This window comes from Actinia tenebrosa, unplaced genomic scaffold (genome assembly GCF_029948245.1).
Source record: "Actinia tenebrosa isolate PJP-AT-01 unplaced genomic scaffold, QUT_ActTen_1.0 PGA_scaffold12__29_contigs__length_12842862, whole genome shotgun sequence".
In the NCBI taxonomy this organism is placed as follows: Eukaryota; Metazoa; Cnidaria; class Anthozoa; order Actiniaria; family Actiniidae; genus Actinia; species Actinia tenebrosa.
Window position 1 is genome coordinate 1,282,221 of NW_028292572.1, and position 17,587 is coordinate 1,299,807.

General features: G+C 36.5%; 2 protein-coding genes and 1 long non-coding RNA gene across 4 annotated transcripts; 1 reads left to right on the forward strand and 2 right to left on the reverse strand.

The window, feature by feature from the left end:
* Nucleotides 1-3,484: 3,484 nt before the first annotated feature.
* LOC116291267 (lysosomal thioesterase PPT2-A) lies at nt 3,485-8,611 on the reverse strand. Its single transcript, XM_089028159.1, has 8 exons — nt 8,267-8,611; nt 7,687-7,782; nt 7,233-7,287; nt 6,714-6,769; nt 6,142-6,231; nt 5,734-5,827; nt 5,174-5,231; nt 3,485-4,526 (listed from the first exon to the last, which is right to left on the reverse strand). Exons 1-8 carry the CDS (start codon nt 8,586-8,588, stop codon nt 4,383-4,385), a joined length of 915 nt encoding a protein of 304 aa, XP_088884285.1. The 5' UTR covers nt 8,589-8,611; the 3' UTR covers nt 3,485-4,382.
* A 1,993-nt stretch (nt 8,612-10,604) lies between these two features.
* Nucleotides 10,605-16,102, forward strand: LOC116291268 (uncharacterized). 2 transcript variants are annotated; one of them, XR_016119431.1, is made up of 6 exons: nt 10,605-10,668; nt 11,169-11,265; nt 11,382-11,432; nt 12,018-12,078; nt 14,814-14,927; nt 15,404-16,102. It is a non-coding gene; the product is annotated as an uncharacterized LOC116291268 (long non-coding RNA). The 2 variants fall into 2 exon arrangements; XR_016119432.1 differs by lacking the exons at nt 14,814-14,927; nt 15,404-16,102 and having other exon boundaries at nt 10,614-10,668; nt 11,172-11,265; nt 12,018-12,154.
* LOC116291306 (lysosomal thioesterase PPT2-A) lies at nt 12,221-17,434 on the reverse strand. Its single transcript, XM_089028160.1, has 8 exons — nt 17,107-17,434; nt 16,099-16,194; nt 15,081-15,135; nt 14,412-14,467; nt 14,080-14,169; nt 13,873-13,966; nt 13,511-13,568; nt 12,221-12,911 (listed from the first exon to the last, which is right to left on the reverse strand). Exons 1-8 carry the CDS (start codon nt 17,432-17,434, stop codon nt 12,768-12,770), a joined length of 921 nt encoding a protein of 306 aa, XP_088884286.1. The 3' UTR covers nt 12,221-12,767.
* Nucleotides 17,435-17,587: the final 153 nt, after the last annotated feature.

A 17,587-nucleotide genomic window follows, 5' to 3' on the forward strand; every position in this document is an offset into this window, starting at 1 on the left:
AAATCCAAGCCAAGGCAACGTGCTGTGCGGAAACCAAAGAATGATCGGAATGTCCCTACCCAACATGTACTAACATCAAAATGTAAATTCTGCGCTGGAAATCATCCATTACAGAAGGAGAAGTGTCCGGCCTGGGGACAGAACTGCCGAAAATGCGGAGGTCGAAACCACTACGCAAAATGCTGTAAAAAGACAGAGAAAGTCAACAGCGTAAACAACCATAGCGACTCAGACAGCGAGATCGAGATGATCGGAAATGTGTGTGTAAATATTTGTACAGTGGATGACACAGAATACCCACGAGAGATCCACGCTAAAATGATGGTCAACAAGAAACCGGTAAAGTTTCAGATAGACTGTGGTGCGTCGATTAATATTCTACCCGAAATATTTATTGACGGCCATGAAGTGAAGCCATCTAACAAGACCCTGGTTATGTGGAACAAAACCGAGGTAAAACCGCGTGGAACTGCGAGAGTCGTCATAAAGAATCCAAAGACCGGAAAGAAGTTTTCAGTAGAGTTCATCATAGTGCGAGAAAACCTCACTCCACTGCTAGGCGCTAAAGCAGCACAACAAATGCGCCTGATAACTATCAACAAGGAAAACTTTGAACCGACCACACGTCAGTCAACACCTGGTGAAAGCATCAATCAGCTTCTGACAGTTGAGAGGATTGTGGAAGATTTCCCTAAAGTCTTCAAAACGGAACTTGGAAGTTTTCCCGGCGAAGTACACCTAGAAGTAGACGAAAACTTCACGCCAGTGGTAGCTCCTACAAGAAGAATACCAGTAGCACTCAAAGAGAAGTTCAAAGAGGAACTCGACCGACTCGAGAATCTTGGAGTGATAGCGAAAGTCGACGAGCCAACACCATGGGTCAGCAGCGTTGTCGTGGCTACAAAGAAATCCGGAGCATTGAGAATATGCATCGACCCAAAACCACTGAATGAAGCGCTCAAAAGAGAACGATATCAGCTACCTGTGCTTGATGATCTACTACCAGAACTCTCGAAAGCGAAGGTTTTCTCGACTGTAGACTTCCGTTCAGGATACTGGCACTGTATTCTAGACGAACAGTCCAGCCTGCTGACGACGTTCTCTACCCCACACGGAAGATACCGGTGGCGCAGACTTCCCTTTGGCCTTACTGTCTCGTCGGAGATATTCCAGAAGCGCGTTGACCAAGTCCTTGACCGACTAGACGGAATCCTCGACATCACAGACGACGTACTCATATACGGCGTAGGAACAACCGACAAAGAGGCAAACGAGGACCACGACCGTAAACTGTTAAACCTGCTGAACAGATGTAAAAAGTACGGCGTTGCACTCAACCCAGACAAAGTAAAGCTGAGGCGAGATGAAGTGAAGTACATGGGACATGTATTCTCCAACAAAGGGTTAAAGATCGACCCAGACAAAGTAGCCGCAGTACAAGAAATGCCGAGACCTACAGACGTCGAGGCTGTACAGCGTCTGAATGGCTTTGTCAACTACCTGGCAAAGTTTCTACCAAAGATTGCCGACTGCATGGAGCCCATCCGTAAGCTAACCCGTAGCGACACGCCGTGGGAGTGGACTCAACAACAGGAGAACGCCTTTCAAGAGGTAAAGCGACTAGTGACTGTTGCACCTGTATTGAGCTACTACAACCCGGAAGATGAGCTTGAGGTGCAATGTGATGCAAGCAACAAAGGCTTAGGAGCAGCTCTACTACAGAAAGGAAAGCCCATAGCGTACGCAAGTCGAGCCCTAACAGAGACGGAACAACGCTATGCTACGATAGAGAAGGAGATGCTCGCAGTCATCTTTGCATTAGAAAAGTTTAACCATTACACCTACGGTCGACACGTCACAGTACGCAGCGACCACAAGCCCCTGGAAAGCATCCTTAAAAAGTCCATAACCTGTGCATCACCACGACTACAACGTATGATGATGAGACTGCAGAAGTATGACTTTGAAGTCAACTACAAGCAAGGAAAATACATGTACCTTGCAGACACTCTCTCCCGAGCCTATTTAGCCTCGACAGAACACCCATCTGGTACAGAGTTTGAGGTAGTAAACAACGCGAGTTGGCTACCGATGTCCAGCGAAAGGATTCAGGAAATCCGAACAGCCACAGAGAGAGACGAAACCCTGCAGATCCTAAAACAAGTTGTTTTACAAGGGTGGCCAGAAGAAAGAAAGGACCTCCCTGAACAAGCTAAGCCGTTTTTTAGCACTCGAGATGAACTAACGGTACAAGATGGTCTTATATTCAGAGGACAGAGAGTTGTCATTCCACAAAGCTTACGACAAGATATGAAGCAAAAAATACACTCCTCGCACCTAGGTATTGGATCTTGTCTGCGCAGAGCCCGTGAAGCCTTGTTCTGGCCTGGCATGTCTGCAGAGATAAAGGAACTGATTACCTCATGCGAAATCTGTCGAAACTACGAAACGACACCACAGAAAGAAACACTCATGTCACACGAAGTGACGACGAGACCATGGGAGCAAGTTTGTGCAGACCTATTCACGATAGATGGAAAAGAGTACTTAGTAACCTCAGACTACTATAGTAACTTTTTCGAAATCGATCGGCTTCCAAACAGTCGAGCTTCAACAGTCATTCTAAAGCTAAAAAACCACTTCGCGCGATATGGATGTCCTGAACGGGTGATTAGCGACAACGGACCTCAGTTCTACTCTGAGGAGTTTGCAGACTTTGCAAAACAGTGGGACTTTGTCCACAGGACAAGCAGTCCGGGCAACAGCAAAGCAAACGGAAAAGCAGAATCAGGCGTTAAGACCGCAAAGAAGCTTCTGCGTAAAGCAATCGACGCTAAATCTGATCCCTACCTTGCGTTTCTTGACTACAGAAACACTCCGACCCAAGGGATGGAATCAAGTCCAGCGCAAAGACTCTTAAACAGACGGACGAGGACATTGCTGCCTATGACTAAGCAACTACTCCAACCACGAGTGATATTTCCAGAAGCCGAAATCAAAGATCTGAAGCGACGCCAACAACAACAGGCCAAATATTATAACCGAAACGCGAAAGATTTGCAACCACTGGAAGAAGGTGATACGGTGAGGATGAAACCTTTCCAACTCGGTAAAGACTTGGAAAAAGGCAACAGTAAAGGAACGGCTGGATGAGCGTTCATACACTTTGGAGACACCAGAAGGAGATACCTACCGCAGAAACAGGTGTCACCTGAAGAAGACAGCGGAGAAAGAAACACCGCATCCAGCGATGACAGGGAGGCCAATTGAGATACCATCAACACGCCCTGCAGATATCACACCTGCACCACAGACAGACCCTGTCAACCCACCTACCGCGCCCAATGATGAGCCCATAATACCCTCGCGCCCGCAAAGAGCAAGAAAACCACCCACATATTTAAAGGACTATATCCAATAAACATTAAAATGATTCAATACAGATTATCAATCAATTATGAACTGAACAATGATTACATGTTCATCAGAAAACAGATGATGATTTTTTATATTTTTTGATTATCATATATTATTAGGTACCATTAGACATTTGAAGAAATATTTTAGTTTTGTTTAGTGTCCCTGTAACCTTTCACTTTATATAAAAAAAAAAAGGGGGATGTTGCATTATGTAATCTTATATGTACACATATGACGTATGCATATATCCGGTTATCAATGTAACCTTTGTTAGTCATTACTGAGTCTTGATTAAAGCTCGTGTACTGCTATACACATGTGTGATTACTCCTGCTAGAAGTAACTAACCAACACGATATTGGAACAGTATAAAATGTGATGAAGTTAATTAGACTTAAGACTAATTTTGCCTGTATCATGTCTTTGTGCCATTTTTAATCATACCAAGGTAATGTCTATATCTAAGTTCTTAGTTTAATTTAAAAAATTCTTATAACAAGTTTAAGAATTATAACAATGTACAGTAGAGTATTCAAAGTTTTCATCTTCATACAAAATAAAACAATTTCTCAAAAGTTAAAAGATTTGTCATTTTTCGTATATAATTTTTTTTTTAGTATATCAAAATAAACTGTTTTGTTTTCAACTGGAAAATTAAATAAATATGTGCAAATAGACCTCTTAAGTTTAGGCACAGTGGTTTCTCATTTCAAATCATGAGTCATTCCCTTGAGTATTATGTCTGTATACTGGTAAATGTTTGAGAAAATACATTTGATCTGTTGATATAGTTTTGGATATGAAGAATCTCAATCTTCAAATAAAATTAAATTAATGTCCACAAAAACCTTTTTGTCTGGATAATTACTTTTGTAAAAAATGCATTAAATGTTCATAAAAAATTCTCATCTAGATAATAAAATTTTGTTAAAGAAATGTAAGTTTTTATGTCACCATGGAAACTATGTCAGCCATGGCTCAATAGCTTTGTCAAACACTTCCTTGTTGCCATGCCAATGGATGTGTTCAATCCTACTAAACGTATAAGTATGAACCCCTCCATTAAGATCCAAAGTACGAAGACCAAAGCTGTCTTGGATATAAATCTGAAAGAATAATATGGTATAACAGAAACATGAATGATATTGTAGTGAGAGTGCTTGCCACAGAATTATTTTGAGTTCTCTGTTATGGTTTGAGGGGATTTCTATTTATTCTCTTGAGTTTCTTTACTCTAACAAGTCACAATTTTTAAATCGTAATTGATTCAGTGGATAATGATCCACCCCGTAAAAATGCTATTTCAAAATTCACTATCATTTTTTTATTCATACATCTCTCTATGCATTGGGTACTATATTTTATAGTACGTCAGTAGAGTTTGTGTGATTCATATACACCTTGTAGGGAACTTGTTCAATAATTATTGTAACAATAATTACTGTTTCAATAAATAAATTTATATTTTCACTTCAAAATACTTTACAGTTAGAATAGTTTATTACAAACAGATGCAGATAAGAAATTAGAGTGACCACAGTAATTCCATGAAACACTAATTACTAAATAGTACAATATAGTGCTTGTTAAACAATAGAAAACAATGGAATTTGCATGAAACGAAGGACTAGTGTCCGAAACGTCAGTATTTTCATCTTTTCACGGTGTATAATTTACCTTTTTATCATTACTATTTGGTATTACTAAAGTTTCATGGATTTACTGTGGTCACTCTATAAGAAAACTTACTAACCTCTTGTTCTTTCATAGACTTTATGTATGAATTATTGGAGCCATAATATCCAAATTGACTGCAAAACAATATTAATTTAATGGAATAAATCACATTGTATCATGAAGTAACCATTCAACGGATTTACAGACAGACACATAATATCCACTAATTAAAATATCTTAACAACATCTGCTTAACCCACTGTATTCTGCATTCAATACTCAAGAGAATGAAATGGGAAATTATGGAAAATGGTAAAACAGTATGCCAATATTAATTGGTTCTGTCAATAAACCTTTTCGGCTTGGATGTAATGTTTTCCAATATTTTCAAACCACATGTCATTCCCTAGAGTATCATTTTTTGGTTTAACAGTTGTACACAAGAAGACAAATGAATATGGATACAACTAAAACGAGGAATTATATTCTCAGGATAATGACATGTGGTCTGAAATGGAAAAAACAGTACCCCCAAGCTGAAAGGATCTATTCTTCTTTTGTTGATAGTCTGTCAATTTAGTTCATTCATCATATTATTAGTGAATGCATGTGTCTAGCACATGCAAAAATATGTACCTTGATTCCCAGGGTGTGATGACTCCATCATCTGGCCCACCAATCAGAATCAAGTTTTTCAACTTTAAGAAGTTTTTCTTCTGAGTTTCATAAGCTGTAAAATAAGAATGTGACAATTCTAATCTAATCTAATCTACAAAGCTTTTCGCAGACGATCACAGCGTGGCACAATCACAACAGAGCTAGGCTCTAAATTAAGTGAAAGCCCAGAGATCGAATTAGAATTTAAAAGTTGATTTTTGAGGAGGGAGGAAAACCGGAGGACCTGGAGAAAAATTGGTAAGAGGCGGCGCATCAGCAGCGCACGCCACCAGTGCTTCTGATAAGCCTTACTTCCTAGATATAAATCATATCCATGCATGTATCTACAAAGTTTATTTATGTATTGAGTATCAAAAGCTGGATTACCTGTTTTATTATAATAATAAGATGATTGGTTATTGTTGATGTAAGGAAGAAAGATATTTTCACTTAGGTTTAACTCTTCATGGTATGGATCTGAAATGAAAATGAAAAAAAAAACGAAATTGCAAAATATTTAATTCCAAAAAGTACTAGAGCACATGCAGTAAAACCATGAAATAACAACAAAGTTGATACTGACAAATAGTAGCTACTTAGTGACTAATAGTTGCTGGCACTCAACCAGAACATTTATTAAGCAAAACACACAAATGATCTCTTGTGTATTTGTCTTTGTATGATGAATGTTCTGGTTGAGTGATAGCAACTATAAGTCACTAAATACATGCTATTGGTCAGTATCAACTTTGTTTTTATTTCATGGTTTTACTGCATATGCTCTATATTTAGTTTCCTCTTAACCCTTAAAAATTCTAGAAACCTCCATCTGGGAATAGGAATGAATGGATATTTTCTGGATTTTCACCTCCTTTTCACCTCTTTACAGTTTTGCAAAATTCAAGATGATAGGAACCATCATAAGATCAGCTTGTGTGACTTATTCTAGCTATACCTACCATTCCAGTAATTTGCGATGGAAAACAGGTGTTGAAAGAAAAAAGAATAGAGAAATCTGAAAAAGAAAAAAAAAATTATTTCATCAGCACCAGCACTTTGACAACAGCCTATATAGGTTGTATCCTGTAGAATTAACTTCAGGTAAATGCATGTTTTGATTCAGGGTTGGTGGTCTTCTCTCAACAGCAGTATAGTAAGAGTACCAGAGATTGAGGGGTGAGCTTACACATTTTGGAGCAAAAATTCCTGCAAAACCCACAGGTAGCCCAACAAAATAGAAAAGACATTTTTTTAATTTTTAAAATTTTTAATCAATCTTATTGAGGGGAAGTTGCCCCCCTTACTCGCCCTCCTAGCCTCTTGCTATGCCCTCACACTAGGTGTATAAGGCTCTATTTCTTCAGCATGGCTTTCTGATTATAATGTATGACTGGGAAGCACTAGATCTAGAGTGAGAGCATTTCTGGAACCCACAAACAATAATGAATTATTATACATATTAATTTGTCTGTCATTACTTGTATGCATCTTTCACAGCAACATTGGGGATGAAAGGCTTGAGGTAAGATGAATCTAGGAACAGTGATAGAAATATATTAAACATTGATAATAATGAAAAGAGCCCAGAGCTCAGCGAACTTTTGCCGTGTTAAACTTAACACATGCTATCTCCTAGTGCTCAGCAAGATAGCTGATGTATTATATAGTAGTTCTCAGCATTTTCTTAGCTGCTGGCCTCAAAGGCAATTAGATTCAACATCTGAACTGGACCCAAGCAGTTCCTAATAAATCTCTCAGAATATGCCTCTTTAGCTTTGTATGCAAATTGCCCATTTCAGATCACATGACATTCCCCTGAGAATTGTTCTTTTATGACGAACATGTTAAAATATTTACACATGAAAGAATCAACTCCCAAAAGTCGCATCACATGGTCTATTCATATGGTTTTTTTTTGACTCAATTACATACCTCCATACTGTCCCATTTGTGGAGATGACAAGCTGATAAAGGTATCAATGTTGTGATCAGACATCGTCTCTATCATCCCTCTAGCCATTATTCCACCTAGTATATTATAATAGTAAGATACTTTTCATCAGTAAACAAAATTTAATGGAATTCCTAGAAGTTTCACTGAATTTGTTATTATCAACATTATTTTGTAATAATAATTAAATTTATGAGCAACAGCTGAAAATTGAAGCAATCAAGGTTGGCTTTCATTAATTTTAAATAATAATCTGCAGAAATTAGTACTATAGCTACTTTAATACAAATTAAGCTCAAACAATTTAATTTCCGCTACAAGAATTTGCTTACTATCACTTTTCATTGTACAGGAAGTAAATAATTTTATGCTACCAACAACAAAAAGAGTAAAAAATACAATGTTAAATGGCAATAAACTAACATACATCTAACATCTAACATACATACACTTTGAGCAGTTAGAGGGGTTTGTGATATATCAGCTGATTTATAAAGTTCTATCTACAAGTGTTTCCTGGTGTGTGCGAAAAATAGCTCATAATTGTTTACATAATACAACCTTGTGAAAAGCCAATGATATGGACTCCATCTTCCGCCTGTTGCATTATCGGTCTTATTTTATCCCGGTATCCATTGATTTGACTCCATAGAGGAACAAAGCTCCTTTGTTCCTCGAAGATGTTTATGAGACTGATATTTGTGCCAGGATGGGCTGCTTTGATGAATTCTGCGAGATCGTTCAAGTCCCTAGCATGGTCTAATATACCATGAATGATAATCACTGGTTTATAGCCAGAAGAAACGGCTAAAAAGGCAGCTAAACAGCTAAAGAAACTTAGAAACTTCGCCCACATATTTGTCCAAAACAACCTGACGATCATTGAAGAGTAAAAGCTCGCTCGAAGAAAACAGATATTCATACCAGTTTGTTGATTGGCTAAAGTAATCAGGCTATTATTTGAACCAATCAAAACAGCTTTTATATCTCACTGGAGAATTTTTTAAATAGTATATAAACTATATCCAAATGACAAAAAAAAATCCTAATATTCATCTTTTAATTAAAAAACTTAATGTCGAATGCCAATATTACGAGATCATTGTGATTTATTAATTTATTTTGATACTGAAAATGAAAATGATAGCTTGGGATCCCTGTGCTAGTCCCATGACGCACTGCGTATTGTTTTGGCGGGAAGACTCAAAGTTATGGCGGTGTCACAGGGATTTGTGTTCCCCCGAGTTATGTGTTCCCCCGAACACTGAGCACTAGTGTTTTGTGTTCCCCCCTCCCCTCCCTATGAAACATCTTTTGACACGATTCTCTCCCCCAGGTCAAGGATGCTCTATAAATGATTGGTTTTCGGTTTACAAACCGGCTAAATCTTAGAATTTTCTTTAAATCTAAATTCAACGAAATTCTTTAAATCTAAATTCAAAAAATCATGGAAGCTTCACAGTATGATAATGTTTTTAACTATTTATCCCGAAAGGAATATCCTCCTGATTTTGTGAATAAAGAAAAATATGTTTTACGGAGAATGTACAAGAAGCTCTCGCTCGAACGGAAACTCACTAGCATCGTGTACTATGGTACGTAGAAGGAGTGGAAAAGAGAGTGGTAATCAGAGGACGTGAAGAGAAGCAAAGGGTCTTTGAGGAGTTTCATTCATCTGTTTTCGCCGGTCATGTAGGGCTAAATAATACAGCAAAGAAATTTTGCATATCGGTATTTTCATGTATTTTGCCACGAGACCAAGAAAAGAACTCGCTTGATTTATTAAATTCGGTAAATAAAATTTTATCTCCTAAAATACCAACGGCAGTAGAGGATCACGCGGTTATAAAATGTACGATAAAGATGTACGATAGAGATAATCCATTTATTTTTCGTTTTTAGCTGGGGGAGAGAATCATGTCAAAGATGTTTCATAGGGAGGGGAGGGGGGAACACAAAACACTAGTGCCCAGTGTTCGGGGGAACACATAACTCGGGGGAACACAAATGCCTGTGACAGCGGCTGCATTCTGATAATAATATTGTACTTCACTTTTCCTTTTATTTTTTCAACCAACCATAAAAATGGATGAAAAGATCGTTCGACTTGCCGATGAAGGATACGTTTCTGCTCTTATAAAAACACTTGCTGAAGTACAACTCGAGGAGGTAGGCACATACAGTGGAACCCCGTTAATAAGGACACCGTTGGGACGGACAAAACTGTCCTTATTAACGGGGTGTCAGAAAAACCGCTGAAAACACATTTTTAACCATTTATTTTTACTGTACTGTAAACCTTGAACTACAATGTTCAATATAACAGCCTAAACTGGAACAAAAAGTGCATTACCGTACAAGAACTACATCCGTATTTACTGAACTGTATTGTACAATTTCATTTTGAGTTGAATTCTGTAAAATAACAATGCAATGCTATTGCGATCTTTATTTGTTGTCTATTTCATTATGCTGTAATAGGAAACTCTACTGCAATGATCAGTGTGTGGTCCGCTGATACACAAAAACTGACAATATAATCCGTATTATGCTCCTTATATCAATAAACAAATACAGTAAAGACGTCTTCAAATTTCAAGTGTCCTAAATGCGGGGTTGATTTTGTATGGAAACTGTCATTCAGGTCCTAGAAATGTGTGCTTTGTACTTATTAACAGGTGTCCTTATAAAGCGGGTTAATTTAACAGAAAATGTATGGAGCTTTCGTTGGGACTTTGAGACCTGTCCTTAATAGCGAGGTGTCCTTATTAAGCAGGTGTCCTTAGAGCGGGGTTCCACTGTATTTCGTTCAGAGAAAGGTTTACACCCGGGGTTTACATTTATGCTTGTTTTCGTTTTCCATCACTTGTGTTCCTTTTTTATTCAGCTTGGAAAATTTTAGAAAAAAGGAACTCTTAAAGAAACGGCAGACACAGTCAATTTTATTCGAGCTGTATTGAAAGGTAAGGGTTTTGTTTAATTAATAACTATTCATTATTATTTTGTTGAAATAATTTAGTGTAAAAACTTTCTTCATCATAGTGCAAGAGGCAAGCATATTAAAAGGTGCTGACACACTTTGCGACATTGCATGCAACATTGCAACCAGACAGTTGCATCGCAACCGGACAGTTGCAGCGTGTGTGTCTACCCCAAACTTGTCGCATGCAACGTTGCATGCAACAAATCTGAAGTTGAATCGCAATCTACTCTTGCAACATTGCGCACAACAAATTTCATCATGTGAACATGGCTGCAACATTACCTGCAACATTTTGAAATTTCCAGCCAATCAGCTTGCACCAAATTTATAACTGCTGACCAAATATCTGACAGGCTGACACAAAGCGATTTTGAGAGTTTTGGTTGCAATGTGTGTCACCCAGATTCAAATTTTTTGCTTGCAATGTTGCGTGCAATGTTGCACTGTGTGTCCATACCTTAATACGATTCTTCTCCACAGAAGAAAGCCTGTGCTTTACAAGTCGTAACATCTCACTTGTGATATAAGATTACAAAGACAAGCCATATGGGTACGGGACCAAACTCGCAGATTACAGGTATACTTTGTAAGAAACAGCTGTTTCTCCACACACAGTCTTCATTACATGACAGTTTCGACATTTAAGAATGGAATATTAAAATTTGAGTTTCAATTTTATTTGTTATTTTACAGATTGGCACTGCTGAAAGGTCTAAGAATATAAGAACTTACAACTTTCCACAGGTATGAAACCAGTGTCAGCTGAGTGGATCTTGTGTCTAATAAAGTTATTATTGTTGTTGTTGTTGTTGTTGTAATTAATATTATCAAACTCATGAATTAATTCATGAATGAGGAAAACACAACAGAAAAAGAGTGATGTAAATCTGATACAAAATTGTGTTCATTTGCATAAACTTTAAGTTGGATTTTCTTGGCCAGATTCACTTTAATTTTGAAAATTTTAGCTAAACACAAAGAAACTAACCTAGACATTTGATAAGTAATCTACAGTATTCATGTCCGTGTTGTACTCATGGTATTGTATTAACACCTATCATGTAATATACACAGTACTAGTGGCTGTGTTGTATTAAATATACAAACTCGAGGTGTAGCCTAGCCATCTAGGTTAGTTCCTTTGTGTTTCACTAAAATTTTAAAAATTAAAGTGAATCTGGCCAAGAAAATCCAACTTTATGTTTATGCAAATGAACACAATTTTGTATCAGATTTACAACACTATTCACAGTCGTGATTTCTGTTGTGTTTTCCTCATGAATTATTAATGAGTTTGACAAATATGTATACATACTTTTTATCTAACAGGATCGTGTAACAGATCATCAGATGGGTTTAAGCTTACATGGAGTAAAGGAATTCCTTAAAGGTGAGGATAAGCTGGAGGACATGATAAATGCTTTACGAACACAAAGTGAGTCTGAAGCAATGCAGAACTTATTAATAAATATTCAACTACAGCAAAAAGCTGACATCAAATACATGGCAATACAAGATTAATAACTACAATATCTGTCAAATTTAATTTAATTTTGCCACTTCCCATGACTGTATAAAATGTAATGAATTTAATTAGACTTAAAAAGTTTACCTGTATCATATCCTTGTGCCATTTTTAATCATACCTAGGTAATACTTATCTAAATTCCGTGTGAGTTTAATTAAAAATTCTTATAACAGTGTACAGTAAAGTATTCAAAGCTTTCAGCTTCATACAAAATAAAACATTCTTAAAAAAGTAGAAAAAGATTTGTCATTTTTTTGTTTATAACAAATTTTAGTGTACATGTAAAATTAAAACCAGTTTTCAAAAATTAAATAAATATGTGCAAATAGACCTCTTTAGTTTAGGCGCAGTGGTTTCTCATTTCATATCATGAGTCATTCCCTTGAGTATTATGTCTATACTGGTAAATGCTTGAGAAAATACATTTGATATGTTGATATAGTTTTGATGAAGAATCTTATTCTTCAAATTAAATCAAATGTTAATTTAAAAAATCTTGTCTAGATTATAAATTTTGTTAAAGAAATGTAAGTTTTTAGTCACCATGGAAACTATGTCAGCCATGGCTCAATAGCTTTGTCAAACACTTCCTTAGAACGGTGCCAATTTTTGTGTTTAATCCCACTAAACGTATAAGTATGAACCCCTCTATTACGATCTAAAGTACGAAGACCAAAGCTGTCTTGGACATAAACCTGAAAGAATATGGTATAACAGAAACTGATAAGAAACCAAGGACTAGTAAGCATGAATGATATAACAATGAGAGTGCTTGCCACAGAATTATTTAGGGTTCTCTGTTATGATTTGAAGGGATTTCTATTTATTCTCTTGAGTTTCTTTACTCTAAAAAGTCAGTATTTTCTAAATTGTAACTGAATAAGTGGATAGTGAACCATCCAGTAAAAATGCTTTTTCAAAATCAATTATTATTCATTGTTCATTTTATTCATACATCCATGTATGCATTAATTTATAATTTCACTAACAGTTAGGTTAGTTTATTCTATACAAATGCAGATAACAAATCAGGCCCATAGCTAGGGGGGATGCAGGGGGTGCTAAAGGTCCGCTTTTTAAGCAAGTGAGATTTTGGCTGGTATGATATTTTCACGTAAAACCAAGTAAAAAAAAATCAATTTTACTTTAATAATTTATCTATACCTCTATATATGTGTCCTATGGGACTTTAAAAAAATAAAGTATATGGTTGGTCCACTTTTTGTAAATTAGCACCCCCCCAACAAAAATCCTAGCTACAGGCCTGCAAATTATAAGAAAAGTACTTACTAACCTCTTGTTCTTTCATAGACTTTATGTATGAATTATTGGAGCCATAATATCCAAATTGACTGCAAAACAAAATAATGTAATAAATCACATTGTTTCATTAGAAGTGGAACTCTTCACAAGCTTTACAGAAAGACAAATAATTTCCACTAATCAAAATATCCTAGCAACATCTGCTTTACCAAACCTATTCTATATTCAGTATTCAAGAAAATGAAATGGAAATGGAAAATGGAAAAACATTATGCCCACCTATATTGGTTCTGTCAATTCTCCTTCGGTTGATAGTCCATCATATTAGTTGATTCATATTATTAGTGACTGCATGTGTCTAACAATTTATTTAATATAGGCAAAAATATGTACCTTGATTCCCAGGGTGTGATGACTCCATCATCTGGCCCACCAATCAGAATTAAGTTTTTCAACTTTAAAAAGTTTTTCTTCTGAGTTTCATAAGCTGTAAAATAAGAATGTGACAATTCTGATAAGCCTTACATCCTAGATATAAATCATATCCATGCATGTATCTACGAAGTTTATTTATGTATTGAGTATCAAAAGCTGGATTACCTGTTTTATTATAATAACGAGATGATTGGTTATTGTTGATGTAAGGAAGAAAGATATTTTTTTTTAGGTTTAACTCTTCATGGTATGGATCTGAAATGATAATGAAAAAATGTGAATGGAATTGCAAAATAATGTAATTTAGTTTAAAAAAAGTCTTCTCTCCAGTTTCCTCTCAACATTTAAAACTTATAGAAAACTCCATCTGGGGAGTGGAATGAACGGATATTTCCTGGATTGTCAACTTTATAAAATCTCCTTACAGTTTTGCAGAACTAGAGATGATGAGAACCATCATAAGATCAGATTCTGTGACTTATTTTAGCTATTCTTACCATTCCAGTAATTTGCAATGGAAAGCAGGTGTTGAAACCAATAAGTATAGAAAACCCTAAAATAGAAAAAAAAAAGATTATTATTTTCATCAGCACCTGGTTAAACCATGCTGACATGTGCCATCCTAGCAGTGAAAGTAGCATAGTGAGAGACTACCAGAGTTAGAAGACACACATTTTGATTATAGGAAAAAAGGAAAATTTACAATTTTTAGTTAAACTATTTTTTGGGGGGAGGGGGGGAGGGCATTGCCCCCCCCTCACTATGCCCCGAACCTTAAGTGCTCCAGCATTGCTTCCTGATCATAAACCTATGACTGAAAAGCACTAGGGTGAGAATACTTCTGGAACCCGCAAATGATAATGAATTATTATACATACTTTACTTTACTGGTTTTACAGCAAAAAGAAAAAATAAAGGCTATGGGGAGAACCTGAAACAGGAAATAACTTCCCTTACAAGCAGGTTACCCAGTACATATAAAGAGAACAAAAACTACAAGAAAAATGGAATATGTATGTATATATACATAAACATATACACATGTATGCATTCATTGCAATGTGCAGAGACTCAGCTCCACCCCGACGACATTACATTGACAAAATGGACCAGAGCCTCTGTGCACTGCCACACACACATACATATATTAATTTGTCTGGCATTACTTGTATGCCGTTTTCACAACAACATCTGGGATGAAAGGCTTTAGAAAAGATGTATCTAAGAACAGAAATAGAATTACAGTTAACATTTATAATAATGAATAAGGCCCAGTTCAGACCTCAAACTTTCGTTGCATCAAATATAATTGCCTAAGAGGTCAAGCACACATTTTCTTAAGGCTGTTTTCACACTAGTGATGGAATCGGAATCAGAAGTGGAGTCGTAAGAGGAGCCTACGATTGAGTGTAAAACAATAATCAGAAGCAGAAGGGCAAAGGAATCGGAATGTTCAGAAGGTTTTCTTTTTCTTACAACTCTGATTCAGATTATGATGTTTATGATCAAGTGTGAACCAAAGAATTGGAATCAGAATCGGATGCTTTGACCGATGACAGAGCTCATGCCCAGGCCATTCAGAGTAGAAAACATGGCAGCCTCCTTTGACGAAAACCTGGTAATGGTAACAACAGAAGCAAAGTGAAGCTTATGATTCTGCTTGCAGTTTTGAACCAGCCTTTAGCCGCCGGCCTCAAAGGCAATTAGAATCAACATCCTAACTGGACCCAAGGGGTTTCTAACGAATCTCTCAGGATTGATATGGTTTTTGCTCTCCCGTCTAAGACAACCACAATTTCTCCCCCCTCCCCCCACCCCTAACATATACTTAATTTGTTTTCAATTTCTAATGGGCTTTCAGTTTTTAATGGACAAAGTACATGCAACTCTATATCCTCTCCTGACACCCTCAAGTAGAGGATATTCTGTATTTCCAATATGCTCCCTCAAGATCTTTTGATTGCCTTCTCCAAGACCCCCTAGATTTCCATGTAATAAATTCCTTTATTTATCCCATCCTCCATGCATTGGGTCCTCAATATAATTGCCCATTTATGTGGGAGCTGAGAACTGAAGATGTAGTGGATATTATCAAAATGTGGGGGAGGCTATATTTCCTCCACCCCTCCTCTCCACAGTCGCAGTTTACTAGATAAAATATGAATGATCTATATTAATTAATACCTCCATACTGGCCCATTTGTGGAGATGACAAGCTAATAAGTGTATCAACGTTGTGATCAGACGTTGTCTCTATCATCCCTCGAGCTATTATTCCACCTAGTATATTGTAATAGTAAGATACTTTTTATCAGTAAAGAAAATATCTGATTCCCAGAAGATCCACTGAATTTGATATTATCAACATTTTGCAATAATAATTGAATTTATTAGCAGCAGCTGAAAACAGAAGCATTCCCATTCACACGCAACCAACTTGTTCTTCATCAATAATGAAAAATTGAGTTTTGGTTGACATCAATCAAAGGGTTTCTTAACATTGTCACAGGATTCCAACTCTGAATTTCAAATGCCTGACTTCAAAGCTATCAAAATTTAATTGCCTGATTCTGAAGACACTCAAATCATAGGCAATACTGATAGCTTTGCAGTCAAGCATTTGAAATTCGGAGTCTGAATCCTGTGACATTTTTAAGAAAATATATACCGAAAGAGAAATTCAAAGCAACAAGAAGCATAAGATAAAGGCAATGGTGTTTGCTCGTGTATGTGTGTGTGTGTTCATGTGACAGTGACTATTCATGTCAGTCCTGGAGTAGAAACCCACAGAAACTCTTTTGATTGACATCCACCAAAACTCAATTTTTCGTTTGTGTAAAGGTCTAGTTGGTCGCGAGTGACTGGGAATCGTATTTATAATTAGAAAAAAGCAAGTGTTGGAACACGCTGGTTTCGATACATATTAAGCTCAAATAATTAAATTTCCGCTACAAGAATTTGATTACTCTCACTTTTCATTGTATAGGAAGTAAATAATTTTATGGTGACCAACAACGAAAAGAGTAAAAAATATAAAGTTAAATGGCAATAAACTAACATACATCTATATGCTCTCAAACACTTTGAGCTGTTAGATGGGTTTGTGATATATCAGCTGATTTATAAAGTTCTATCTTCAAGTGTTTCCTGGTGTGTGTGAAAAATAGCTCATAATTGTTTACATAATACAACCTTGTGAAAAGCCAATGATATGAACTCCATCTTTAGCCTGTTGCATTATCGGTCTTATTTTATCCTGGTATCCATTGATTTGACTCCATAGAGGAGCAAAGCTCTCTTTTTTCTCGAAGATGCTTATGAGGCTAATATTTGTGCCAGGATGGGCTGCTTTGATGAAGCCAGCGAGATCGTTCAACTCACTAGCAGGGCGCAGTATACCATGAATGATAATCACTGGTTTATAGCCAGAAGAAACGACTAAAAAAGCAGCTAAACAGCTGAAGAAACTTAGAAACTTCGTCCACATTGTCCCAATGAACCCGTTAACTATCACGATCATTGAAAGTGAAAACCCCGTAGATATTCGTACCAGTTTGTTGATTGGCTAAAGTAATTATGTCATTATTTGAACCAATCCAAACAGCTGTTATATCTCTGGAAAAAATTTTAAAATTATATAAATAAGGTTTAAAAGAAAAGGTTGACGAAAACT

Coding starts and splice junctions, on each gene's coding strand:
- LOC116291267 (XM_089028159.1), bottom strand. CDS start 8,588: ATGATCGTCAGGTTGTTTTGGACAAATATGTGGGCGAAGTTTCTAAGT. Junction 7,288..7,686: donor ACAAATGGGACAGTATGGAG/GTATGTAATTGA, acceptor CACTGTTCCTAG/ATTCATCTTACCTCAAGCCT. Junction 6,232..6,713: donor CATCGCAAATTACTGGAATG/GTAGGTATAGCT, acceptor TTTTCATTTCAG/ATCCATACCATGAAGAGTTA.
- LOC116291306 (XM_089028160.1), bottom strand. CDS start 17,434: ATGATCGTGATAGTTAACGGGTTCATTGGGACAATGTGGACGAAGTTT. Junction 16,195..17,106: donor TATCATTGGCTTTTCACAAG/GTTGTATTATGT, acceptor ACAATATACTAG/GTGGAATAATAGCTCGAGGG. Junction 14,468..15,080: donor GTTGTGAAAACGGCATACAA/GTAATGCCAGAC, acceptor TTTCTATTTTAG/GGTTTTCTATACTTATTGGT.